At 53.8% G+C, this 27611-nt stretch overlaps 1 protein-coding gene across 19 annotated transcripts in view; it reads right to left on the reverse strand.

Moving 5' to 3' along the window:
- The window catches only part of Znf618 (zinc finger protein 618), a 161643-nt gene that overhangs the window by 71344 nt on the left and 62688 nt on the right, over positions 1–27611 (reverse strand). For 18 of the 19 annotated variants that reach the window (XM_048783148.1, XM_048783147.1, XM_048783155.1 and 15 more), the window contains exon 2: positions 7018–7061. In XM_048783148.1, coding sequence (XP_048639105.1) covers positions 7018–7061 — 44 coding nt within the window. Of the gene's footprint in view, positions 1–7017; positions 7062–21255; positions 21378–27611 lie in introns of those variants that run through there. The other variant, XM_048783144.1, reaches the window with a different exon arrangement.

The raw sequence follows: 27611 nt of genomic DNA on the forward strand, positions 1-27611 counted from the left end.
TCTGCTCACGTGCAGATCAGGAGTGACACTAAAAACCAATGGAGAATGGAAGGACAGGTGCATAGGAGGCCCACACAGCACCTGGCCCAGCCGGTCCCCCCATCCACAGGGCCCCACCTCCACTGTTCCACCAACTGCTGCCGGAAAATACTCGGGAAACCCAAGTCCGTATTGAACACGGACTTCCTGTCACTACTCCCTAAACAGAGCAGCCTAACAACCACGCACACGGCACTTACGCTGCATTAGGTGTGACAACTAATCCAGAGGTGATCTTGGGGTACAGAAGGACGCACGGGCTCCGTGCAAACGCTGCACTGTTTTTTATGAGACTCAAGCACCCTCAGATCGGGATCCATGGGGTGCCCCGGGAGCAGTCGCATGTAGATTCTAAGGGACAACTGGACCCCACAGGGACCCTGTTAATGCTCTTTGCTCCTGTTCCCACGAAGCCCTCACCAGACAAAATGTGAAAAGCTTGGTCCAACTATGAAAAGGACGAGCTCTCAGGACAATGACAGAATATTTCACACAGGAAGGGAAGGGAGGGATTTTCAGCTAGGAGCGAGAGAGGCTCGGGACACCCCAAAGCCAGGCTCACTGTGGGAGGAGCAGGGAGGGACAATGCAGAAGGTGGCCGCGCAGCCCGCCACCCTCCTTCACCAGCCACTCTGCGTGAAGCGCAGAGGAAGCTCAAGCCCGGCATGAGCCCGCCAGCCAGCGAGGGCCAGGAGAGGCCTTCTTCGATCAAGGGCCTTTGGCATGATAGGCCCAAGAAGCAACAGGTCTGGGCCTCTCAGCAACCACTGAAGGTGGCTCTTTAGGACGTGGCAAAATTCTGAGCGCTCTGAACTGATATCCCCAGGTTCAGGAGAAGAACTGAGTTTGTTCCTGGAGCACCAGCAAATTCAGTTGGGTGGGGGACTGGGCAGAGTTCCCCAAGAGACCCCCAGCTGAATGCTCTTTGCTGGGCCACCCAAGCTCAGGTGCCCTTTAGAAGAAATGACTCATGGATTTTTATGCACAGGAATTGTGGTTTGCATTTCTAAGACTGTCTCCTAAGGGCAAATTTAAAGCTGCCTGTGAATCTTCCAGAATCTGCCCTCTTCTACAGAATCTAGGGTTAGTGGTAATTGGTTAAGCAGAGGGTGAACTCTGCCCACCAAGGAAGTCTCTGGCCCCTCTGGATAAGGGTACAATCCCCTAGAATCAACCTGCAGTTTTGAGTTTTGTCGACCAACTTTGCTCAGAGTTGAGCAGGGGGAGACTCTATTGTTGGAGATAGATAGAATCTGAGCTCCATGCACAGGAACATAACCTAGAGTCAAGATGAGGCTGTCCTCTGCCTGAAATGGTCCCGGTTTCCAAATAATTTGTTCTGGGAGTACCACACTGTCCACTGACTAGCACTAGGCCGAGTGTGACTGTGAAATTTTGTGCAAATGAAATTAATTTGTTCAGGATGATTTTTATTTTATTGTTGGAAACCAAATGCCAAATAAGAAGATTATTTAAAGAATAATTATGCAGCCACACACACGTGGTTACGATTAAATGGTCCACTGGTACAGACCTTGGCTTAAAGGGTGAGACTCAGCTAGTTCCAAAGACATTTTACTATTAGAGTGACCTCAGAGGAGTCTATCCTCAGTTCACTCTGAAAAAGAACAATTCCAACTGTCAGGCATAGCCACAGTGGTGCACACCTGTAATCCCAGTGACTCAGGTGGCTGAGGCAGGAGATTCTAAGTTCAAAGCCAACCTCAGCAACTTAGCGGGTCCCTAACTCAAAAAGTAAAGATGGGTTGGGGGTGTGGCTCAGTGGTAAGCTCCCTGGGGGCAATGGGGGCAACCCCTGATTTAAAAAAAAAAGAACGACACCAGTTACAACCTCAGAAGGGAGGCTGAGGGGGGCAATGTGATCTGTGTAAACTACAAGACCTGATCCTGGCCCTCCCACAGCAGATGTCATGCCAACACATCATTACTCTCTGCTCCATATTCCCAGAGGCCCCGACCTCAGGCAGTGTAACAGCCAACGTCCTACCACCTTTCCTTGCTGCCGCAGCAATGCAATCAGTATGCTCCATCCCCACTCTCTTCCCTGTGTCCAGGCTCCCTGAGAAACCAATTGTCACCCATGGCTGCCCTCTCCCAGGAATCCAGCCCGCATGGTGGTGATCAAAGTGAGTGTTTATTGAACACCTACTATGGTCCAGGCACTGTGTGCAGGTACACTCACTGTAAGTAGACTTAATCCTCACTGACAGCACTGGGAAGGTGGTCCTAGTGACACAATCCCTGTTTTACAGATGAGGAAACTGACAGGTAGGGAGGCTATGTGACCAACTCGAGGTCACACAACCAGGCCACGGGCAGCACCAGGATCTGCACCCAGGCTGTCTGAGCTCTTCCTCTCTGGGCCAAGCTGCTTGGGCCCCAGCAGGTGGAGAAGTGAGGAAGATGCCCAGCAGATCAGTCAGAGAGGGCAGGGAGTGGGGGCTCTGGAGGGAAGGCCACCCCAGTCTGGGCCATCCTAGGATGGAACAGGAGGCTGTGCATTTCTGGACGTGGGCTTCAATCCGGAGCCCTCAGGCCTGGAGACAGCCTTCCAGACACTCACTGCTGGCCCCCCGTCACGGTTGCCGTCTGTCCTGAACCGAGGCAGCAGCTCTGGGAACACCTTGCCCTCTGCTGTTGATTCACCTCCCGGCAGCCGAGATGGTCCTTTGCAAACCAAGTCACATCAAGGCACCTCTCTGCTCAAAACGTCCTGCGGCTCCCCATCTCATGCACAGTAATGGCACAGGCCCGCGCACGGTGTCCAGTGGCCTTGCAGTGCTCACGGTTGCTCGGGGGCAAAGAATGTCCCCTGTACCGGTGTTCTCCCTGCCCAGAAGGCACTTCCCCAGACTTCCCGGCTCAGTCCCTCACATCTCCCAGAGATGCCTTTCCCGACCTCCCAGATTAAAGAGATGGCACCCTCTCCAGGTCTCCCTGTCCCCCCACACTGCACCTGTGACCAGTGACGAGCACATGGTTTATATGTTTCTATCATCTGTCCCCCTCCCCAGGACACCACTCCACAGGGGCAGGGCTTTCTGTTCTGTTCAGTGCTGCATCCCTGGCACCGAAGGCAGAACGTAGCGCTTAGTAGGCCCTCTGTAAATACCTGTGAAGTGAATGCGTGAGACTTGGTTTCACCATCTTCTCCCTCCAACCTTCCATCTATAGGATCCTGTCTCATCTTTAGGCAGCTGGAATGTTCCAGGGAGCAAGGGATCACGTGACCTCTCTGCCCTGTTTCCTGATCTCTAAAATCAGAGGGTGGGACTGGACAACCTACAGAGCCCTTCCGCCTGAGGCCTCCAGCTCGCAGCCGGCATCGCTCTTCCTCCCTGGAGCCTGCAACAGCAACTCCTTCAGAACTCCTCCCCGCAGAGGCCCCAGGCCCAGGCCCTGGAGTAAGCGAGGCTCGGCGGCCGCCTGGCCACGTGAGCTGTGACCTGCACACCAGGTCACCCCCGACCCTGGGTGCTGGGTCCCTGGTCTTGTAAAATCTGCCCAGGCTGGGTTACAGGGAAGTAAACCAAGCCACACTCGGCTGTCTCTTCAGATCCAGAACACACCTCTCCTTGTCCCCTCCATTTAACACTGATTCCTTTGCAGCCCGTGCTGTTGGTCTTGGGGTCCAGCCAGAGGCCCTCTGGAGAAATAACAAAATTGCGTGTTCCAGGCCAAAAGGCGGCGCGGGATGAAAGCAGCGCCTGGTGTAATAACAGAGCGACAAGGCAGGGCCGGAGCCAGGCCCGACCGGGCGGGGGTCCTCCCAGGTCACTCCTGCCTGTGGCTCTCTAGCCTCACTCTGACTTTGGGGAGCCTCCACACCTCCGGTTCTCAGCAGAAACGGAGACTAAACAAGCTCTGAAGCCCTACAGAGCATCCCCCGGTCTAAAGCCACCCAGGGGCGTCAAAGCCACTAGTAGCAAGGCCAGGGCCACTGCTACAGTTCTCCTGATGCCTCAGTGTGTCGTTCACTCCTCAGGACGCAGAGATGGCCTTTCAGAGAACGCTACTGGTTTTAATCCCACAATCAAAATATACTCACCTGGGAGCACCCCCGGAGCCCAGCCTTCTTGACAGTCCCTGGCCCCTAAGGGGCTCCTGGAACTCTGTCAACTGCTGACTTCACATGGACAAGCAGGAGGGTGGAGCAGGGAAGTGCAGGCCACATCACCCAAGGAGCCAGACTGGGAAGCAGCCTTAGCCCCGCGGACCCCTGCACCTTGCCTTCCCTGTCTGTAAAGTGGGAATGCTACGAACACCTCCCTGGCAGGGTTGTTATGAAGACAACACCCAATAAATAAATGAATGAATACGTGCAAACCACTTAGCTCAGAACTGGACGTGGAGCCAGGCTACATGACAGTCGTTATTCAAGGCAATTGTGCTTTCACACTTCAAGTCACACCCAACCCACAGGTTTGTGCTGCCTTCCTGGTGGGCACTACAGCCCCGTGGCAATGACATGGGTTCAGTCACTATGTACCTGCTGTGGAGAGCCTAGGCTCCTCAGAGAAGAGATGGCACATATGCCCCCCTTCCCCTGCCCTGACCAGCAGGCATCTCTAATCAATCTCCGCACTCGTCCCGTGGACTGCTGCCTCAGGCTGGGAACACTCACCCCAAAGCTCTAGGCAGCCACGAGCACCACTGGAAAACCTGCCTGCTGTCCTCTGCCCGCCACCACCAGGCAGAGCCCCTATGAGAGACTCAGGCAGCAGAGGGTCAGGTGAGGACATCCCACCACTGTGATAAGGTGGACCTTCGTCTTGTGGCTCACTGCTGTGGGCCCACCACTGTGCCCACCACCCAGACACTCTTAACACGTCTCCTGGGTGAATACATTAGCATCTGGCCATCGGAGCCCACAGCACACAGAGCGAGTGCCCAACGAACACAGCAGGAAGGACAGTGGTGGGCCAGACCCTGGCCCGAGCCCACCATCGAGTGGAGGAAGTACCGGCTCCGTCAAGCACACAGCCACTTTCTCCCCTTAGGACCCTGAGCAGCCCCTCCCCTGTTCCACAAGCACAGTGACAGGGTGGGGACACCAGTCAGGACTTCTAGTCCTGACTTCAGGTCCAGCAAGTGCCTCCATCCACCACTCACCACTCTAGGGACTCCTCCACCAGGGGTCCAGGACACAGGACACTGGGCACCCAGGTTGCCACTGACATCTGCAGGCCTACCAGGGTCCAGGCCCACATCGCTGCCCAAGACAGACATGGCCCCTGCCCTGGGAAGCTGCCACTCCCAGAGGGAAGGGAAAAACCGCACACACACAAATAATTCAGCTGTGTGGGCAGGTGACAAGGGCCACAGGCTGGGTGGCATGTGTCCTGAAAAGGAGGTTGGGGAAAGCGTCATTAAAGGGAGGACGGAACCGCAGGCTGGAAGGTAAAGGGCACCAACGTGGGAAGACAGAATGAGCATTCCCACCAGGCACGGTGGCATGGGCCCGTCATCCCAGCTCCTCAGGAAGCAGGAGGATCGCAAGTTCAAGGACAGCCTCGGACCTAACAAGATCCAGTCTCAGAACCAACAAATGACATCCTTCCGGGTGCACGTGGGTGGGTCACCCCTGGCTGCTTCCATACTCACTGGCAGAGCTGAGACACATCGGAGACCACGTGGCCTCGAGACAGAAGACATCTGCCAGGCCAGCAGCATCCTGTGGGTGGCAAGGGCCTGGTGTCTGGAGTCCTGGACTTCAATCCGTCCTGCAAAATGCTGCCAGAGTGACCTTCCTGGCGCACAGAGCCAAACACATCTGTGGATTCCCTAAGTGTGTTCCAAGAGACGCTTGCTCCACGGCATGAGCCCAGGAAAAGTGTCCCTCAGTTAATGAAGCTTGAGGACTCCCAAACATTAGCTCTTTAAAGGCTCTGAAACGCCCCCTGCAGAGAAACCTGTTTGACTCTGGGGCACTTGTGGGACCTGCAGTCAGGACTGAGGGGGCCTGGAGCTGGTGTCCCCAGAGAGAGTGGCTGTGTGCTTGACTGAACTGGTGCTTTCTCCACTCGATTCTGCGCTCAACCCACTGACCTCCAAATTTATCTGGCCACAGACAGAACACTCTTAATTCCCCAACCCCCACCTAAAACACAACACAACACAACTCCAGGGACATTTTAGAGCTCTGCTGTTCCCTGGGCCACAGCGAGGGCTTTCCCGCTGGGCATTCACAATCTGCCCTGAAGTCCAGCAGGGGATGCCAGTGCCCCTTCCAGAGTCTACGTGTGTGCCACAGAGCCACCTTCCCTGCCCATCCACTACCTTCTTCCTGCCTCCCATGCCCCAAGTAAAGGCCACCTGGTCACTCCAGCTCTGCTCTCCGCACTGCGACAGGAGCAGCACTAGTGCCAACACTGACCAGGCACTTACCTGGGCCCCCTGTGTTGCTGTCCCCAGCTTAGGCCCTCGGGATCTCCTTCTCCTTTCTGGTGACAACAGCTCAGCTTTCCTTGAGGGCCACCCCTCCCCCATCTTCTCCCAGCATCAAAGGTGAAGCTGGACCCCTGGTCTGGCTCCTCGGAGTGCCCCACTGCCCTCACCTGGGGTACCTAGTGAGGGAGAGGAGCACAGGACCCAAGCGCATGACCCCAGCGCAGGGCACAAGATCCACACGCAGATGCCGGGGGAGGAGGTGGCTCACCCCGGAGTCCACACTGCAGCAGCCAAGCTCCCCACCTTGGGCTTCACCCCCAAGTCTCCCCCGTGGGAGGGGCCAATGGCCAGTCAGAAACGCATCATCCCTGAATTCGAGCCCTGGAGGCCCACAGTAGGCACATGGAAAAGGCCGTCTACGCCCTCACACCCTCTGGGAAGCTGTGGCTACTTCTCAGAAAAGAGGGCTGGTCTGACCATCCCACCTTTCAGGGAGGACCAAAGAGTGGTGGCTGTTGGTGGTGAAGACCGGGGACAGGAGGAGGGGCTGGGGCGCAGGGGTCGTACCTGCTGGCAGTGCTTTTCCTTCCGGCTGCACTGGCTCCGTCAGCCTGCAAAAGAAATCCAGAACACCTCCATCAGCCAGGCAGAAGACACCGGGTCCACCCACTGCCACCCGCCAAACTCCCGCTGGAGACCGTCTTCAGACAGAGGGGCGAGCGGGCCACAAGCCCCGGCCCCATTCCTCGGGCTGGGAAAACCTGCCCCTGGTGGTCAGGGGGAGTCAGGAGCCCTCGCCATCCCATTCGCTGGTCCCTTTAAGCCTGTCACCCACTGCCAACACAAACCAAGCAACCGCACAGCCCTGGGGACTCGGTGGAAAGTAAGTAACCAGTTAAATCTGAGATTGAATTGCACCATCTTTATTTTCAGCTGGGATTTCCAATAAAACAGTAGCTGCAGATTTATTCCTACCAACCAGAGGGGGAAAATCCTATTATGTTAAAATATTCTGTCCCCCAAACCCATGAGCAGGGGGAAGGCCAGAGAGTCCCAGTTCTTAATCTCTTTTATTTGGGAGTGGGGGGTGGGTGGGGAGATAAGGCTGACCAAATGAAATTTTCGGGACTCATAAAATTCTGGTTCAGAAGGAGAGACGAAGGCCCTGGGCAGAGGGAGCTGCCTGAAGTCTCATGAGGACCAAAAGACAAATATCTGGGGTCCTGACTCCTAGGCCAATGCTCAAGAGAACCCAGATGTAGACGGAGCAATGCCAAGGTCCGCCACCCCCACCAGCTGACACGAGCACTCCTCAGCTGCCTCGAAACACGGGCCAAGAGGAACCAGAGTTGGGATGATGGAGCTCTGAGACTCTAGTGTGTGTTTACAGAATTTTTCCAAGTGGGCTCAGGTCCTGTACTTGGAAACATCCGGGCAGGTGCCGCAGAACCCCCAGGACTCGGCACCGATATTCGGCTGTGAAACACTGGCACGGGCAACCCTACACGGGACAATGACTGGCGACCTTCCGTAGCCCCCTCGCCCCCAGGTCCACTCCCGCTGCTCCCTGGTTATTATCGTCATTTTGTTCCCAAGCTTTTCTAATTTTCAGACTTCCAAAAGTAAAAACAGCAGCCACTTTTTTGATGCGAGCCCAGAAGCTGCAGAACTGGGTGGTGGTCTTTGATGAGAACCCGCAGTCTACAAAAATAAAGGATTTTACCCTCTCCCCCCTCAACAAAGGCTGGATTTCCAACTTCTCTTAAAAACCAGAAAACCCAGTGACACCTAGGCCCAGAGTGACAACCAGCTGGAGCTGACAGTCCTGTTTCTCCACAGTCCCCACCCCTCCCTCTCATCTCTCTTTGGGCACCGGCCTGGCCCTGGGAATGCCACCCTGCTCCTGAAGGTGACTCCCACCAGGCGTGGGTATGTGGACACGAGCCCACGTGGAAACGTGCCCACGCGACAGACACTTTCATTTACTAAAAAGTCCCACAGCGACAGGCCCAGGTCTGGCTACTCAGAAGGCCACCTTCAGTAGCTCTGCAATGTTCTATCTCCCACCAACATTCAGGAGAACCAAACAGGAAGTGGGGTGACACCGCAGAGCCCTCCATTTCCCACACAAGGAAAATGGAAAAGTCAAGGATGAGCGAGGAGGGAGAACTTGAATGGGAGCAGGCAAGAGGTCTGCCCGCCACGTCACGGGAGCAAAGGACAGATCACTTATAGCCTCTTTCTGCCACCCGGCATTCCTCAGACCTGTACGTGACCTGTCATGATGCTCGTGTCCAAGATGTAAAGTGCTAGAGCATTTCACACCCATTTTCAATGTTGTTGTGGTTTCTTTTCTTTCTTTTTCTATCATAATTTTATGCAGCATTGACCGGGTCAAGTGTGGCAAACCATGACCGAGCATCTTGGGCACAACTGATTGTCTCTTTTATGAGCTGATGGCACTTCAGTTTTGAAGCACTAGTAGTCATAGTCATTTCTGTCTTCCACTCAGTTTTAGAAAACAAAGATAAAACGCCGACAACATTCAAATAGTTCTCAGAACACGTTGTTGAAATGCAGTTGTGTCTGCAGAGGCCCAGGTGGTGGCACTAACACTGGGGTACGGGAGCAGCCAAGGGAGGAAGACCACCTGGGCAGAGGGCAGGGGTAGGAGAGCCAGCCTGGGACATGGACATGCATGGACACAGTGGGAGACATCCATAACTGCAGGTGGCAGCATCACAGCCATCATGGCTTTCTGCCCTCCAGCCAGGGAACCTGTGATGCCCAGAGCTCAACTCCCAAGAGTGGCGATCCGCGGCACACAGGCGGGGTTTGTCTGTATCCTCACAAATCCATCACAGTGGTCCCTTCTGCTTGAATTAAGCTTAACTTGGACCCTGCCATTTTCCTAGGCCCAAAGGTCCAACACCAGCAACTTCTTGATCCCACCTAAAACACAAACTCACCTTTACCCAGCACCATGCAACCTCATTCTCAACTTGAACTGAAGTCCAAGAGCACAGGGCTTCGGTTGGAGCCGCAGTCTAGGTTTTGCCATCGTCTAGCTGTGGGATCTTTAGCAAGTCGTCTATACTCTCAAGGCCCTGGTTTCCTCATCTGCAATTCAGCAGGATGCTAACTCTAGGACCCACTTCATAGGACTGGTGTGAGACTTCAGATAACTTAAATAAGGCGACAGGTACTCAGCACAGGCTCAGCTGTGATACCACCATTAGCAAACCTGGATGTAGTTTCAGAGGCCACCATTTATTCAGTAATAAATACTGTCTCTGCAGAGACCCAGGCAAAGAAAAGTCCTCGCACAAGATCACACGCGGGTGAATGAGGAGCAGGGCCCACTTGGCTGCCCAGAATCTCACACTGTGCAAGTCAGACTCTTGAAGGTCCACAGCGCTGGCTTCACCAATGGGTGGGGTGCCGCTCAACCCAGAACCCAGGTGACAGCTCAGGGCATGGGAACTGCACCGCTGAGGCCATCACACCTTCCCCTTCTGCCAAGGGACACTGTGCTCATGAAGGACGCAGCTTCTTGCCCTGGCTCCCTATGGGTCTCCCTCTGAACCTCTTTCTCTGGAGCTGAGGGTCTTTGCTGGTGAAAACAGGAGCGGGGCAGAGGGCTGGATCAGAGCCTCCCTTCTCTGCCCCTCCACGTTGAGCTGACCCAACCTTAACAGACCCCTCTATGGCAAATGAAAGATGGAGGGCAGATGACCCACGGGGCCCCTCTTTCTCACTCTCCCATGGCTGGTGGCGGTGGACCCCAAGCCCTCCAGCCCCCATCCGAGTGCCCACCCCCATTCCTACCCCACCTATTCCCTCTCCACCAGCTTCCCCGCAGCACCTGGGCATGGCTATTTTTGGTTTCATTCGACCTTCCTCTTCCCTCCCAAATGAATGTTAAGTTGTTCTTTTCCATTCTCTTATTAAGGGTTTTCTTGGAAAGAAAATATTATTCCAAACCCAGAAATTTTATTTCTAAATTTGTGCAAATGTAAGTTGTAAGACATTAGCTGCATTTCACATTTTGTGCAAATGGCAGAAACAGGCAATTCGTGTGCTACGGGATGGGGGCTGGCCAACGATTTCGATAAAATAAACCCTTTTTTAATTTAAATGCTAATGCACTGAATTAAAATTTAATAACTGAGGAAATTGAAAAGCCGAGCAGGAATATTGGAAATAAATCCAAGCAGAAACAGCTGAAATTAAAAATTCTAGAGAGTGGGAGGACAGCAGCTAAGCTGTCTTATATGATTACATTTTTTTTTTTTCAGAATGAAGCAAAAAAAAAAAAAAATCCTATCTCTCGCTGGCTCTAGGGCAGTAAATCCACAGTGCTGTGATTTATTGCTCAATTTTCCTGAGGGAAAAAGGCTTTCTTTCATGCTGAAATATTTCATAAATTTCAAGCCAGCATAAATTCTTAATTTAAAAGTTATGGAGGTCACATTTAGTGCACTGGTACGGTTCCAAAATCTTAAAGGAATAGCAGCAACCAAAAAAAAAAAAAAAAAAAAAAAAAGAAAAAAAAAAAAAAAAAAAAGGAGGGGTAGAATTTTTTTTTCTTTCCCATTTTGGATTTAATTCACAAGTTGAAATTTCATTATTAAAGATTCCTCCTGGATGGATACAACCCAAGCATGTGGGGAACTGATGTGTGTTTGGAAATCTGCTGTAAAAGATAAAGAGATAAAGATTTAATTCAATTATAAAAAAGGCATTTTTTTTTTAAGCCACTTGAGGAATTTCTGGTAAAAATTTCCTCCCTTCATTGCCCGGGAAGGGGTGAGGGTGGGGGAGGGTGGCCAATGTAATTGCTTCTCTTAGATCTCCAATCTTTTGTGCACACTGATATATTCATTTGTTATACAGCTGTTCAGCGGCGGAAAGAATGCTGGGGCGCCCATAATTCTAAGCAAATCAATCAAAAATTAATGATTTGTCATGCTTGCACAATGGAGGAAAAACAGCTCCTTGGGTCCTGGCTGCCTGGGCTCGAAGAATAAAATGCCTTTCTGAGATAAGAGAGCTAAGCCAGAGGCTCAGAGAGGCTGAAGTAGCACCACAAACATGGGGGCCCCAACGCCCCAGCTCTGTGAGCATGGAGGGGCCACCATCCTGGAGTGGGCATGTCCAAGATGGCGCCTCGGCCAGTCAAGCCCAGGACGGAGCCTACACAGCACATCTCTATATAGGGTGGTGTAATTAGGATCATGCCTTTTCCCTCCCCCACTGCAACATGAAAATCACTTCCTCTTGGGAGAATTGAAAGCCTGCCCCCTCCCCCCACTATTTAATTTGTCCCTGCTCATTGTTCTCCCAACACTGCTAATACACCACCGTCAACGCCTTCTACCACCTCTAGGAGACTAAGGCCACAGTTCCTGCAGGGCCCACAAAATACCCCCAGACCGGGTGTCACTCCTCCTGGGCAAAGACCACATCCTACAAATGGCCAAGTCTCCAGCACCCACTCAGGGCTTGGCATGGGGCAAATACTCAGCAAATATTGTTGAATCTGTTAATTGGGATTATTTCTCAGGAGGTACCTGATAATGAGGTTGCCTAGATAAATGAACTGCATGGCAATTACTTGGATGAAATACATCAACTGATCAGTAAGAATCAATTGCTCCTTTACTCACTGAAGCAGATAGGTTCTTGGATCACCTACTACGTGCCAAGCACTGCTGGGCTCTGGGTGGGTAGCCTCGATTCCACGGGAGGACAATTCACGGTCCATTTTAGAAAGTTCACTGCGGCTGCCATGGTGGAAACAGAGCATGAGGCAGGGAGAATGCAGAGGGCTGGCGAGGCTACTGCAGGACAGGAGCATGTGATGTGGTGGGGTTGCAGTGGTGACAGGGGTGAGGAAGGGATGGCTTTCGAATATACCAGAAGGCAGAGTCAATGGGACTTGCAGATGAACTAGGTGAGGGTACAAATGAAAGAGTCAAGCAAGATGCCAAAAATCTTGAGCAAGAGCATCAAGACTTTCCACGTCCCTCTGATGCTCGAGAATATCAACCATTAGCCCAGCACCATACAGCTCACTTGATGAGGGGAGGGAAGGGCAGGAAGACAATGCTCCCCTTCTGACCATGAATTAACCCGGCACCCAGAGGGGCCAGGTGACTTGCCCAAGGTCGCAGGGATGGTCCGAGGCTAGGCCAGGCTCCCACATCTTCTCACTGGCACACCCAGGGCCATTTCCTCCACACACTGGGCCCTCTACCTCCAGAAACCATGGAATGAGGCCTGGCCCCAAGCAAAGAGGACCAACTGCTTCCCCAGCCAACCTCAGCCCCCTGGGCACAGAGAGTCCTCACTTTATCCACCAAGTGTCCTGAAAGACACCTTTTAAGGGTGACTGTGCCAAGGCTGAACAGTAGCTTTTCAAGTTGTAAGGAAGACTGTTCTTCTCAAACTAAATGCATTATAAATTCTCTAATTAAACCGTGTCTCTAATTATGATTCTAACATGTGGTACTTGGTTTTTAATTCTGTTTTCTTTCCCAATTGAATGTGGCTGCTCTAAGCCACTGACCGCCCTGGGTTCCAAGCCTGAGGGGTGGGTGGAGATCCTGGGTGAAAAGAACTAGTGGGAGGACGGGTGCCTGCTGTTTTCCAGGAAAAACTCACAGGGTTCATACTAGGCGTGGGACTCTGAGCACGGTCTGGGGGGCATTCCCCCTAAAATGAATCAGACATGGCTCCTTATAATTCTCTCACCCAAACAGTTCTGGGTATTACTATTAAAGTGCCTACTATATGTTGGGCACCAGGACAGCTGGGGACACAGCCCAACAAGAATAATCAGGGTGACAGGGAGCGATGGCTTGGTGACTTCGAGCTATCCACTTTTAATTATCAGCTGATAATTCTGAACAGAAAGGGCCAGGTTCCATGAGCAACTTCGACAACACGATCTAGCAAGAATTCAGGGTCAAGGGCCCCCGAGGGAGGGGTGTTTGAACAGGAAGCCCGGAGCTCCTACTCCACACCCACAGGCAGAATAGAAAATCTAGAGGCCAACGGAGCTCACGGGCTGGGGGAAGGCAGCAGTGTCCGCCACCTTCCGGGCAGCGAGAGGGCACCACCTTGTCCGGCTGGGAGCCAGGTCGCTCAGCCAGGCAGGGCTGCTCGATGGCCTGTGTCTCTGGAAGAAGGAACCGGCCCCACCCCCTGTGAACAGTCTCCGCCTGGAGGTCCCGACCAGGCTCCCAGGCCTCATCGTGACCTGGCAGAAAGGAACATGGGCGGGGGGGGGGGGCACCTCTTTTCCCTGCCATTTTGCCGATGGAGCAGCAACAGTGCTCCACGGGAGAAACGTGGAAGGCCGTCCACAAGGGAGGCCCAGAGACGCCACCATCGACTGGCCAAGCCTCCAAACCAAGGGGAAAGCTCGGGGAAAGACTCATCTCCTCCTTTCTCCCAGTTACGGGGCCTTCTGCCCTTAGTCTCTGAGGTCAAGTGTCAAGAAATGAATCTGGTTTTCTTTGGAATAGAACCAACGATGGGGCCCTGTTTCCCAGGGGCGGGGAAGGGGGTCCAGGGATCTAGACCCCAATTACTGTCATTGACACCAAAGGCAAGCTGGTCATGTAAGCACCTGTAAATCAGGCAACCCCTGATTCTGAGGCCTTACGGGACAGCCCTGAATGTACCGTTGGATCCCCATATGGAGAGACCAGAGGCAGGGGGACCCAGAGCAAAGGCTACTGTCATCTCCCAGGATGAGAGCTGAGACCTAGAAGTGAGGAGAAGGTTGACCCTGAAACCCAGGGAGGCCTGGCTGGGGTCTGAGCTGAGGAAACTTGGGCCTGATCTCTCTCCCAGGGCCAGCTGCAGGACTGCACTGGGGACAAGGAAGCCGCTGGCCAAGGCGAGGACAGCCATCCTGGGAGTCAGCCTGGGCGGAAGGCCCGCCACTTACTGGTAGACCTCTGACAAGTCACGGCTTTGAACTGTCAGTTGCAAAGTGGGGTGAGGGTTGGGGTCCTAGTGCCCACCCCTCAGGGCTGCTGTGGGGTGAAAGGCGCCAATGGGCCCACTCCTGGAATGAGTCTTCACATCCACATGGGGTCAGCCAGAACCACTAACTCAGCAGAGGGACTCACGCAGGGTGACCATTCAGGAGTGGCTGCATCTGCTGGGCACCTCGGGGTCCACCAGCTGGGGCACAGCGTGCAGCTCTACTTAATATCCCCAACAGCCCTCCAAGGTCTATGCCAGGAGCCCCAGGGCCAGGAGAGGTCTCAGAGCAGCTGGGTTTGGGGTCAGGACCCCACCCTAGCTGTTCCCCATCCAAGTCCACCTTCCAACCCTTACTCTGTCCTGCTACAGGGTGGGCAGGTGATCTTGGAGAGTGATTTTTCTCTGTGTTTTGGAGATGACACACTCCTCTGGGTCTACAAATGCTTCTCTGTTTGTTTTTTCTTTTTTCTTTCTTTTTTTTTTTTTTTTTTTAAAAAAAAAAAGCATCTCAGTTCCTCACGCTCACACAGTTAATCTCTCCATTTATAAAAGAGCGGGTCATGTGACTAGATTCCACAAAAATTCTCTCTCCAGGTTTATGATTTTACAGAAAACTCCAGGGAAAACCGCCTGGAGCGAGTTAAAACCAGATCAGCCATAAACCATGTCCTGGTACAGCCTCACCACGCCAAGACTCAGATTACTCATTAAATATGTGATAAATATTCACTTCAGATCAGCAGGAAGTGGGGGAGGGTGAAAAAATAGATAACTTTTTTGAGTCCTGGGGAGGGGGAAATCTATTACAAACAAAAGGAGGTGAAAACTCCAAATTAGATAAACCCGGAATTGGGGACAGGGTTCTAAGCCACCCTCTTAGGAATCTGTAAGTGAGGCAGGAGGAAGAGGCTGGCCTCCATTTCCTTCAGGGGCACCCAAGGCTCGAGCCCCCTGGGACGTGGCCAAATCAATGCCATTGTGCCCAGACAGGGAGAAGCAAGAGCCGCTCAGGCCAGGAGAGCCCTCCTCAAGACGCCCCAGTCTGCCCAATAGGGCTGCCAGCTGATGGCCTCTCAGAGACCTTCCAACCCTGACACCTGGGGCTCGGCAGACGTGGGTTCACATTCTGTCAGGGCCACAGACAGCTCCGTGACCTTCTCCAGTCACACCCCATCCCTGAGCTTCTATCTCCTCCAGAGTAAAACAGGTAAAAACCACCCCATCCCACGGCTGCTGGATACTGAAGTCTTCGACACTGTCCGTCAGGGCCAGCAATACCGCAGGTGTCACAGACCCAGACGATGTCACTGTGATTACACGGATGGTGGGAAGTAAAATTAACACATTTAAAACATTCTGATTGTTCCAGCAGGATTTATTTGGCCCAGTGGTTCTTACCATGGAGCTTGGAGGGAATGGGCTGGGCTCAAACCCTGGCTCCATGACTCCCAGGCTGAGTGACAATAGGTAAGCCACTTAAACTGTGACTCAGTTTCCTCATCTGTGAAATGGGAGTAACGATGGTACTTACCTCACAAGGTTACTGAGGTCTAAATTGTCTAACCCACATAAAGCTCTCCAAATAGTGTCTGACACATACCATTACCCACAGAAGTCTTACCTATGTAATTGTTTTCTATTCAAATGATTTCTCAGTTTATAATAAATTTTAGCTATAAAATTACCATTTATTAAAACTCAGGAAAGCTGGGCACAGTGGTGCACGCCTGTAGTTCCAGCAGCTTAGGAGGCTGAGGAGGAAGGATCGTGAGTTCAAAGCCAGCCTCGGCAAAAACAGGGCATTAGCAACACAGTGAGACCCTGTCTCTGAATAAAATACAAAACAGGGCTGGGGATGGGGCTCAGTGGTCAAGTGCCCCTGAATTCAACCCCTAGCACCCACCCACCCCCAAAAAAAAGAAGAAAAAAGAAAGAAAAACACAACTCAGGAAAGCCCTCTTCCCTCTAAACCTCCGTTTCCCCAACTGTAACTGGAGAGCTGGATGACATGGGCTGTGACATCCTCCTCGTTCTGCACCTTGCTGACTCTGTGGTTTCCCTCTTTGCACCTTTTGTTTCATGGCCTAGATGGCCTCCTCTAGGACCACAGGACAAGCCTGCAAGTGGTCCAAACACCACACCCTGCAGCCTTGCCCTGGCCACACTACAGGTTTCCCGAGGCTGGCTGTGTTGAGCACCCTGTGGATCTACACACCCAGGGCTGTGCTGCAGATGGGGCTTCGTTAAGGTCAGTTAAATGGACTAAAACTAGAATGGCACTGCCAGCACTCAGAGAACCGTGGCAGTGACGGGTCTAGGGGATCATCTAGTCCAAGAATGGCAGACCATTGCATTTTCAAGGCCGCTGTAATCAAAGAGGAGTGGCTGCCTGGCACAGCGTGGGGAAGGAGGGCCACGGGAGCTCAGCAAGGCAGTGCTGTCTGCTGTCTGCGGTGGGCCCAGCGGCTGCTTGCCCCTCTTGTAGGCCAACATGGTTCTTGTGTAGTCAGAGAAATTGAGGTCTCCTGACCACCCCCCCCAACACCCTTTTCCAGGTCACTACATTCTCATTTGCAAAAACGTTCCTATGTAAAGGAGCTATGGTCTGCTAAAATTTGAAGTAGAAAGAGACATCAAAGAAGAGAGAAGTTCAGAGACAATAAATACACACGGGGAAAAAATACGAGGGAAGAGCAGGGCTTACTTTTGTTGTGGAAAAGAAATAACTACAGAAAGGCAAAGTACTTGTTCTAAGTATGATCGAAAAAAAAGAAAGAAAGAAAGAAACACAGAAAAGTCTGGAACACAAGCTCAAAGTAGAAATCTTATGAATTCCTATTGCAAAATAACTCCTGGTCAGCCAACCACGATCTCTATAAATATATCACAAGATCAACAGTCCGGGCAAGCAGGGAGGGGAGAACAACTGCATGAATTTTTTTTTTTTTTCATAATCAAAATAGTTCCTCTCACAGTTGGAAAGGAAGGGTCCACCATTTTCCTCTAAATGAGAGGCCCATGAAGAAAAAAGACAGAGTGTAATTCTACACATCCCAATGGGTGCACGCTAAAGAATCCGGGCAGCCAGACTATTTTGAAATTATTCTACAATTCTGTTTTCTTTGCTAAGAAAAAAAAAATCCTTGTGTTCTAAATTCATTAGGGCAGACGTGATTATACAGTGGCTTCCATGGGACCATGTGGAGGGGAGGAATCAGATCTGGGACTGTCCTGTAGGGTCTGGGCCAGAAAACCAGAAAAAGCCCTCTAGGTCTTCTAAATAGAGGCGGTGTTGCACAGGGATTTGAGTGCGTGGTGACGGATGAACGGAGAGGCTCAACAGGACAGAGGGGCAACCGGGATCAGTCCACGACCTGCTGCTCCCATGCCCAGGCCTGTCCTGAGAAAGGGAAAGAGATGGCACTGCCGACAGCTGGAGCTGTCCAGCAGAAGGCAAGCGCTGCCCAAGGGGGTGGACCACAAAAAGGGAGGGCTGGGCTATGCAAAAACCACTGGGAGAGCCCAGGATGAGTGGGGACCTACAACCCAGGCTTCCTGTTCCCAGGTTCCAATCTTCCTGCTGAGCAGCCCAGAGGAGAGCAAGGGCTCCTGGGAAATGTAGTCCTGGGTACCATCAAGCACAGCAGGACGAGGAAGGGATGGGGCCTATGGTTTAAAGGAATCTGAAAGTCTGGGAAACAGACGCCTGGCCACCAGATCCCAGTCCCGTGACACGCAGGATGCCTGGGTCCCCCAGCAGAGTTCACCTCCAGCTCTGTGGAGAACTCCCAAGACGGAAGAAGTCTGAGGCCAGCTGGGCTGAGGGAAATCCACTCTGAGGGCCCCAGAACTTTCCAACTTCAAGGCCACTCCGGATCCACACTGGGACTTTCTGTGTCGTTTCTTCAATACCAGCATAAAAGGCAAATGCCTTGTTAGCCTACAGGAGCAGGCTTAGCCCTGTGAGCCTCTTGTCCCGGCTGCTGAAGGCTCAATTTAACTACATTCTGCAAAGAAAGAAAGGGGCCTTCCCTTGCTTTAAGGCTCCATCTTGCCTCCCCCGGGCCACAGGGCCACCGCCCTCCCCAGTCTTCTTAAAGCACTTATTGCCTGAGCCATTTGAACGGTATTGATCAAGCGGCTGGTTTACTCAGTCATCTTTTTATGACCTGTCTTCCAGCTGCACCATCCATCTTCCCCAGGCAGAGGCCATGCCTCTGGATTCCCCAGTGCCCACCAGACAGCCCAGCGCTCAGGGAGCGTCCACACAACATCCTTAAAGGGGAAGACAACTCGGAGGCCCCAGCCTGGGGTGAGGGGGGAACAGCACCTTCCACCAGGGCTCCAGGCACATGTGTGTGGTGACTGGGGTGGCTCCCCTTCCACTGCTTCTCTTAGCCCTTCACAGGGCAGGAGTCGTGACTTCCATATCAGAGAGGAAGGAGCAGAGGTCAAGTTGCTCTAAAGTCCCACAGTGACTAGCGGAGCTGAGATTCAAACGCGTATCACCTTTCAAGACAAAGACCGAGCTCCCCTTTCCAAGATCCCACACCTTGCTCCTCTTTCATGAAATGACTTGATTTAATGAAGTCATTAAAAGAGCTCATACACATGACTTCTAGACAGCGGCTGGGGCACAGACCGAGGGCTACGTAAGCCCACCACCGTCTCCACTGTCACCGTCCTGACAGTGCCTCTAAAACCACCAAACTCATTTCAAGAAGTCAGCCTAACCCAACGTCAGTGCTAACCAGTGTCACAGCGAAAGCAGGGGACTCCGGAAAAACGCCCACATTCAACTCAAACTGGGAAATCACAGAAAGTCCTGTGATGTGGCATTTGAAGACTTGTGTTCTCACAGGTCCACTCAAAGCGCTGACCTCCCCTGCACCAGGCTGCCACCAACATGATCCTCAAAGCTGGGCTTGCCTCCTGCCTCACATGGCCTTCCCTCGTGAACACTTCAGCCGAAAACACACACGCTGTCCCTCACGCTCAGCCTTTAGAGCCAGAAGGTTGGTTGGATGCAAGAGAAAATAAAGGCCTGGAAAGAGATTGTGCGCGTGGGCGCACGCAATCTGCAACCCCTATCACAGGGGCCAGCCTCACCCCTCCTCTGGGGTGCCCATGTGGGCCTCTGATCACGGGCTCTGAGTATGAGCTTTCAGCCTGGCATGCAAAAAATTAACATTCCAGCCACAGCTCACGGTTTGGTCCAAAGTCATTGGACAAATAATACAAGTCAGCAGCCACCAACCCCAGCTACGATGCAGGTCGAGGAGGCAGCAGGGTGGCCAGACTGGCACGCCGGCTCTCCCTCAAGGATTCTTCTTCAGGCACCAGCACAGCAGATGTGTGCTGCAGCTGCCGCATCCACTGCCACAGAGCCTGGTCCACTCTCAAGTCCTTGGACTCCAGGACTTCACTTTGAGAAGCAAAGTCTGAATATTGTGCAAAAGAAGAAAAAAGTTTCCTGCGCACAGACGTCCCCTGCATCGTTTACAACACATATTTGGGGAAAACCAACGTGCCCTGCTTACGAAGCCACGGAGACGATTCTGGAGCTGCGTGGAAAACACGTGCTAAGACAAAGTGACAAGGACAGAATCAACAATCCACCTGACTCAATGTAACATTTACATCAACAAAGGCTCCACGCACACAGACTCCCCAAAAGCTCGTGCCTGGGATGATAAAAACACGAGTGGCTTTTTCCCTCCTTCCTGCTCAGCCTCCTATTACTACTGCTTTGGGGGGAACCAGCCTACTTCAAACCACTCATGCTGCCCACCTGAGAGCAGGAGTGGGACCAGGCGGGGTGCCAACTACTCCAGACTGAAGATCTGTGACTTTACCAACATCTGCCTCTACTGTGTGTCCTGAGGGTGGACCACCACCTACGGGGCAGTTCCAGCTCTCAGGGCGTTCCCTCTCCACCTGGGCGCCCAGCAAGAGGGCCCTGGAGGACCTTCAAGCACTGAGCCTCCTCTTTCTCAGGAGCTCTGGGAGCAGTCCTGAAGCCTACTGTTTTCCCGACACAGTGGACCATACAAGTGAGACTTTCAAGTTGCGGTGACCTCAGCAACAGGGTGAGCGCTAATGTGCTCCGACACTTAGGTGCCAGCGACTCTAAGAGCCTGACAAAGTGCGTCTGATCTCACCGACAGCCTTGTTTGCCAGGGCCTGCTTGTGCCCTTTACAATGGGGAAACTGACGTGGCACGAGGGGGTGCGGCCTGCCCTTCAGGGAACTGAGTCCAGCTGAGGACGGCTGGGGAGGAGCAGTCCCACTGCTCGGCTTAGGGTGTGAAGAGGGCCAGGAGACTCGGCGCCCATTCACCTGCCACCGCTTACCCGTGCGCATGCCAAGGCACATCAGCGTCACTCTCCTGGGACTTCCTGGAGATCCTAACACTATTATAAGTTTATAGATAGAGAAACAGATGCTCAGACGGAGGGACTCACTAATCCCAAGTCACGTGGCTGAGCCTGAGCTCTCTGGCCCCAAAGCCCATCCCCAAAAATCATGCCATCGCTAACCCCAAGATGAAAGGCAATGAGGGTGCTACCAGGGGTCCGAGTGCACCTCAGTAAAACAAAACACATCCAGTGTCACACTCAACGTCACCAGAAGTGGTCAGCTCCCTGGGGAGGCCATCATCAGAGAGCACACAGCCATGTGGTGAGGAAAAAACACCAGTGGGTTTGAACAAAGGGATGGACCAGCCCCCCAGTGCAGGAGTGGGGCAGCGGGGAGGGAAGCTTCCGGAAGAGCCCAGACCTTCTCGACGCTCCTCACACCCACCTCTCGCCCAGCTTCCTGGGCTCCTCACGGAAGGGCCACCATCTTTGAGTGAAACGCAGTGGACCAAATATTTCATTTCCTTTATTCTCCTCTTCCTGGTTTCACAAGTGTAGTAAAAAGTTAATGAATCTATAAATTGCTCACTGGCTTTAAAAAAAGAAAAAATAGTTAATGGAAATTTTAATGAAACGCCCGTCTGCACAACTGATAGGGAACCCAGGGTGGGAATACCTGGAACCTTGTGGCCCAAATGGGGACAAGAGTCTGAGAGCGGTCCCCAAAAGAAGTGGGGTTCAATGGCATCTCTAACCCCAGCTTCAGGGGTCACTTGAGTGACAGCTGTCCAGAGGGACACAGGTCACATCAGTAAGCAGGAGACCCTGTTTGTAGGGACAGGAGTATGCACTGAATGGTGCTCCTGAGGCACATGGCCAAGGTGGCATAAGGCATGACAACTGGAAAGCCACCATGTGCCCAAGAGCCTGTCACCATCCAGCTGTCCAACGTCCCCACCTCTGGAGACACCAGGGTGGACAGGGATGAGCCCCAGGCCTTGGGGCACCAGGTCCCTAGCCAGACACCACCCTGATGCCCACTCTGGGTAGGTGGGCTGGAGCCACTGCAGACCTTATCTCTGACAGGCCCTCACTTTCACCTGGTGAAGAAAGAGGCTCCGAGAGGCTCAGTGACCACCCAAGGTCACACAGTTCGACCAGTCCCATTGCAGCCCGTCATCATTCCTGAAAACCACCTCTCAGGCCTTCCTGCCTCTGCTCAAGGCTCCTCCCGGCCAGGAACCTCCCCCTGTTGCCTGTCCCGCCTCTCTAGGGGGTTCCGTCTGTCCCCCTGTCCCCGACATCCCCTGCTCCATCATCTTCTGCAGCAATCCCAGTTCCCTCCCCAGAGAGAACCACACTCCTCCTCTGGGCTCTCACCTGCGCCAAGCCACACCTGACGTTCCGGACACCCGAGGGCTCCTAGACCCCCACACTCCCTGCTGGGTCAGCCCTTCCCCCATCTTCCAAGCCCCCCTTGCACCAGGAAACCTCCCAGACGTCACCACCACCCTAGTCCCCAATGCCATCTCACCCTGCCACCAAAGGCAGGTCTGGAGCCCCTCTGATGTCTACTTGTCCCAGTGATCCCAGGGCTCCATCACTGTCCACCTCCCTCCCCAGGCTGAGGGCACACCAGAGGCAAGGACCAAGCCTCCTTTGCCAACCACCAGCCTGACCTGAAGAGACAGGAAATGCCAAGCACAGCAGGGGTGGGGGTGGGGGTGGGGGTGGGAGATGTCTCCCCACAGCATCCCCGCCACCCAGCCCCGCTCAAACCCTGGGCCAGGGCCAGCACTGGCCTCCCCAACCTTTTGGGGGAGGACCAAGGGGTCATCAACCCATGGCTGTTGGGCATCATGGAGCACTGGCAGAGAGGATGAAAAGTTATCACCTCCAAGGCCGTCGGTCTCCTCGCCTGCACCCTTCACCCTCCTCGCCTGCACCCTTCCCCCAGGCTCTCATGGAGCCAGCAGAGCCAGGACCCAGGAAGCAGAAAGCCAGGAGGGCAGGGACCAGGACGGGGAGTGGCCACGGCGCATGCTCAGGAGAGGAGACTGGGATTATGTGCGTCCTGGTGACATTCTGAGCCAAAGGCAAGCTACGTGGACAAACACAGGCACCAGCCTGCCAGCAACTGGGGACGAGAAATACCTGGAAATTACAAGTGCTGCTTCCAGTTTCCAGAGACTTTGACGCCTCGTGCTCTTTGTTTTTCCCCTAAACCAGTTACAATTAGCATGGAGGGATATAATTACGTTGTTAGTCTAATTGCCTGCTTGAAGCAGGATCTACGGGGGCTTAATGGAAGATCTGAAGGGGGGGGGCAGATAAAATAAAAAGTCAGGATAATCACAGAAGAGACATGGCATGACTTTCTTCCCACATAGGTAGACCCAGGCATGGGCCCTGACAGAGGCCTGGAACCGCCTCCCGGGCCAGCATCGCGGCCAGGCTGGGCGGGGAGCAGAGCAACTCCGCTGAAAATTGATTTTGGAGATGCTGACCTAATTAATCAGTAAAAGGATCCTAGAAAGGCCCTCAGATTTGGAGCCTTCGCACTATTATTGGCAGTGACACACTTACGTGTTGACGGGCAGTGTTTTCCCAGGTGGAGCCCCCCCCCCCCAGTAGTGGCGGCTGATGGTGGCCATGTGGGGCCCTCTGCTGCAGGAGGGAGATGGACACACAGCCCTTGGGGCACAGAAGACACAGGGCAGCAGCCCTGAGTCTGGGATGGAGAGGAAGGTTCCCTTCCAGGGAAAGCGTCTACCTGACAGGTAACGAGCACCTGACAACAGGCATTCTAGCTGGACAGACCCTGCGGTGGGGACGTGGGGGTACCTGCTGGAGGTACCAAAGGGCTCTGAGGGACTGTCCAGATGACACGGAGGAAGCAGTGTGCAGGGTGGTGGAGGGAAAGGGCCCCTCCCTGTCAGAGGACCATCCCAGCCACAGATGGCCCAGCAGAGGACTTGCCCTGGGAGACCCAGCCCTCAAGGGGAATGGGTTCCTTATTTTTCCAAGAGCACACAGCCTCCCTGTGGAAGGAGGGAAGCTCCGATACAGCAGTCACAAGCCCAGGTGATTGCACGGCGATGACGGCCACCATCACAATGGCCTCCCTCTGTTCCTGAGCCTTCTCCTCCCATCATCCACTTAATCCCATCGCAACTCTGGACAGGGGACCAGGAAGCCCACGTTCAAGTTTGATCTCTGTAACGTCAAGGCTGAGAAAACAGGCAGAGATCAACTGCCCCCTGTCCTTGAGCTTCCCTCCTGGGGACAAGGGGGTGAACCCAAGATCGAACAGTGACTTTAGGTACAGAAAGCTTCCCGGACAAACCAGTGAGATGCAGAGACAACTGACCCAGGCCTGACCCTGGGGACACCCTCATCCTAGCAGCGCACAGCCTTCCCTGTCGTGACCAGCAGTGCCTTCTGTACCTGCCACCTGGTAGGAACACCCAGGTGCACCCAGCATAGTGCACTCCACGTGCGAAGGGGCAAACAGTGGGCTCAGACATGAGGGTCCATCAAACAACCGATGGACCCTTCCCTGGCAACTGCCAGGTGGGTTTAATGAAATAACATGCCACAGTGTTTTTTTTTTTGTTGTTTGTTTGTTTGTTTGTTTTCTGTTTTTTGTGATGCTAGGGATTGAACCCAGGGCCTTCTGCATACAAGGCAAGCACTGAGCCATGTCCCCAGCCCAACACGTCACCTTTTAATGCACTAGGTTTCCATCTGAAACAGCTCAGGTTGGGGACTGCAGGAGAGGACTTTTGGAATCCTTCTTGAACCTTCCACTTCCCACACCTGTCCTCATGCCCTCCAACCTGACCACTGTAAAGCTGTGAGGCGCAGGGCCTCGGTGACACTCTAAAGCCCTGACCCTTGCACGGCAGAGTGGGGACCTGGACTTCCCACAAGGCGTGGGAAAGGCAGGCTCTGCTCCAAGTCCCGGGGCTGCCGGGGAGAAGCAGGCCGTGCCGGGCCTTCTGCCCCTTCCCGTCCGGGCTGACGGTGGCAGTGGGGGTGCTGGAGGTTCCACGCACCAGTCATGAAGCTGCGCTGCCCAGGAGGCCTGGAGCAGAAACACCCAGGAACCCAATAAAGATGAGGGCGGGAGGCTGCTCTGCTGCTGGAGAGGCCGCGGCGTCCCCCTCCACGCAGCCCACATGCTCTGCCCATGGCCCAGGGAAACGAGCCGCCATGCTGATGCTTGGTCAAGAGTGACAAGACCAGAGGGACTTCATCCTGGACCTCCCCTCTGCCCCCCATCCTCCCAGCTCCTTGACATAAAGGACTAAAATGTCTGAAGTGGCCATGGTTCCCTTGAAGGGGACAGGGAGGCAAAAGAGCAAAAAATTTTATTTACAATAAAATGTGACAACACAGGTGTCGCGTTCCGTTCTCTAGGCCAGACTGGCGGCTGCTTCCCATTCTGAAGGGCAGGGAGGCCTTCGGCCTGTGCAAAGTCCCCTGGGGGCATCCAGCCTCAGGTGACATGGTGGACCGCCTGGCCCGTGGCGTGGCCCAGCACTGAGCTGCGGAAAGCACAGGGCAGGACTGGCGGCTCAGGCGCGCTGTCAGTCATCCGGTCATCACTGGAGGTATGTTCTAGTAGGGTCCGCTGTGCCAAGCTCTGTGCTGGGCTTTGGAGACTGAGGTGGCGATAAGGTGGACATCTCAGGGAATTTGCTATCCAGGAGGGCCTTCCCGACACCAGGCGAGGGTCACTACGTGAGCAGCGGTGTACTGTGCACCATGCCCTCGATGCCCTTCGGTGCCTAGAGTCAGGTGCGGATGTTACTCAATGGTGTAGATGGCGAGGCCAGAGCACAAGATCAAGGGTCCTCTGGAGTGCAGGACCAGGTTCAGACCAGCCCTGTTCCAATCCCGAATCCCCTGACCATCCCAGCCCAGCCGCGGAGGAGGAGTTACCCAAAAGCCAGAAAAACCCACAGGGGCATGAGCTCAACTCCTACTTCCTCCTCCAAACCATCCCAAGTGCCTCCTGTGCAGTGGGTGCATTTGTGCCACTGGGTAACACGGGCCTCTGCTCAGCAAGAAGAGGGAGACGTGGTCTCTGTCATCCTCAAACAGAACCAGGATGTGAGAACAAAGGAGAGCTGGGCGGCGGCGGCTACGGGCTCCTCAGGAAGCAGGTCTTTCTGGAACCTCCTAGGGACGGGGCTCCTAGGAAGAGGAGGGGAGTCTGTTGCTGGAAACGGGCAGGCACCTGTCACGCAGCGTATGGAGGGAGCGAGGTCCAGAAAGGACTGCAGGACAACTGACCGGGGGTCCTCTCAGCTCTGAGAAGACGGATGTGCAGCCACTCCTGGCACTATCACCTGGTGTCACTATCACCGCAGTGCGCCCCCACCGCGCACTGGTAATTACACACTGGGTCAGGGCCGGGCGCCTCCCTCCAGACGCCCCGTGAGCCAGCCGGGCAGTGGAGGTGGGGCATCCTGGAGGAGCCAGGCAGAGGGCTGTCTCCGTGAACTCACAGGAAGTCCCAGGACTCCGCTGCTTCTTGGAAAACAGTTTCTGGACTTGTCACCAATAAATCATCTCAACCTTTTCTTTCTCTTTTTTAAAGGCTCCCCCAACTTCACTAATTGCGTTCACTGCCTTTTTCTCCATAAATTTAATTAACTTGTGATGCGACCTTGGGTTAGGCAAGCCACTGCCCTCCTTCAAACTCAGTTTCCCTCTCTGTAAAACAAGAGCAGGGCTACACCCCCCCACCCCCGTGCCCCGACAGTTCCAGCATCCAGGGACTCGATGGGGCTGAGCCCTTGACCTTGATATTCCGGGCTGCACCGCCAGGAACTCCCCAGAGAACCAAGACCCTCCTGCCCTCAGCCCGACAGTGGCACTGGCTCTGAAGGCCTTGCCCCCTTCAAGATGAAGGGGCAGTCGGCCTAACCCGGCAAGGTCCTCTCCATCCCCCATGGACCCCAAAGCTCGAATCCGCCTCCGGCATGTGAGCAGAGCTGCCGGTACGTGGGAGTCGCGGAGACTCCAGATCAGGGGCTGGATCCAGAGCATAAGCATGAGGCTGAAATTGTAATAATAATAACTGACATTTATATCACGCCTTTCATCCCCAAATCCCAAATTAATTAACTTTTTACGAGACATTTTTAAACTAGTGCCATTTAATAAAATTCTATTAGGAGAAGTCTTTTTTTTTTTCCCCAGCCCTATATTTTTATTAACAGCCACCAAAAATATAATTTACAGGCAACTGAAAGCCAGTCAAGAGAGGGACAGGGAGAGGATGAGCCGGCCAACGACAGCAGCAGACACCACGCTGGCCGTGGGGCTGAGCTCCTGGCCCCAATGTCAGGGGCCTGGGTCCTCTGGGAGCCCCAAGGGACTGACTCTTGACCCGAGTCCTTCATTGCATATTTATCGATCATCTATTTTCTGTGGTCACTATACTAACTACAGTGGGTAAATCAGGGGACAAAGGAGCCACGGCCTTCACACTCGGGCTCTCACGGGCTAAGGAGAGAATCCCCATGTGGCAGGGCAGAGGAGGAAGACCCCCACCCCACCAGGACAGCAGCACCTGCCCCGTCGAGTCCCGTGAGAGTCAGTGAGGCGGGGAAAGTGGATGTTCAGCCCATAAGAGGGTTTGGCCCAAGCCAGCACAGGGAGCGGGAGGGCAGGGTCCAGACCACGGGGCAGCACCTGGGAGGCCCAGGGCCTGAGGAAGGAAGCAAAGGCCGGCGGGACGTGGGGGACGGTGTAAGATGGGGAGGGGGGTCACCTGGAGAAGCTTCA

The sequence above is a fragment of the Marmota marmota genome, unplaced genomic scaffold (assembly GCF_001458135.2).
Source record: "Marmota marmota marmota unplaced genomic scaffold, marMar, whole genome shotgun sequence".
Lineage (NCBI taxonomy): Eukaryota > Metazoa > Chordata > Mammalia > Rodentia > Sciuridae > Marmota > Marmota marmota.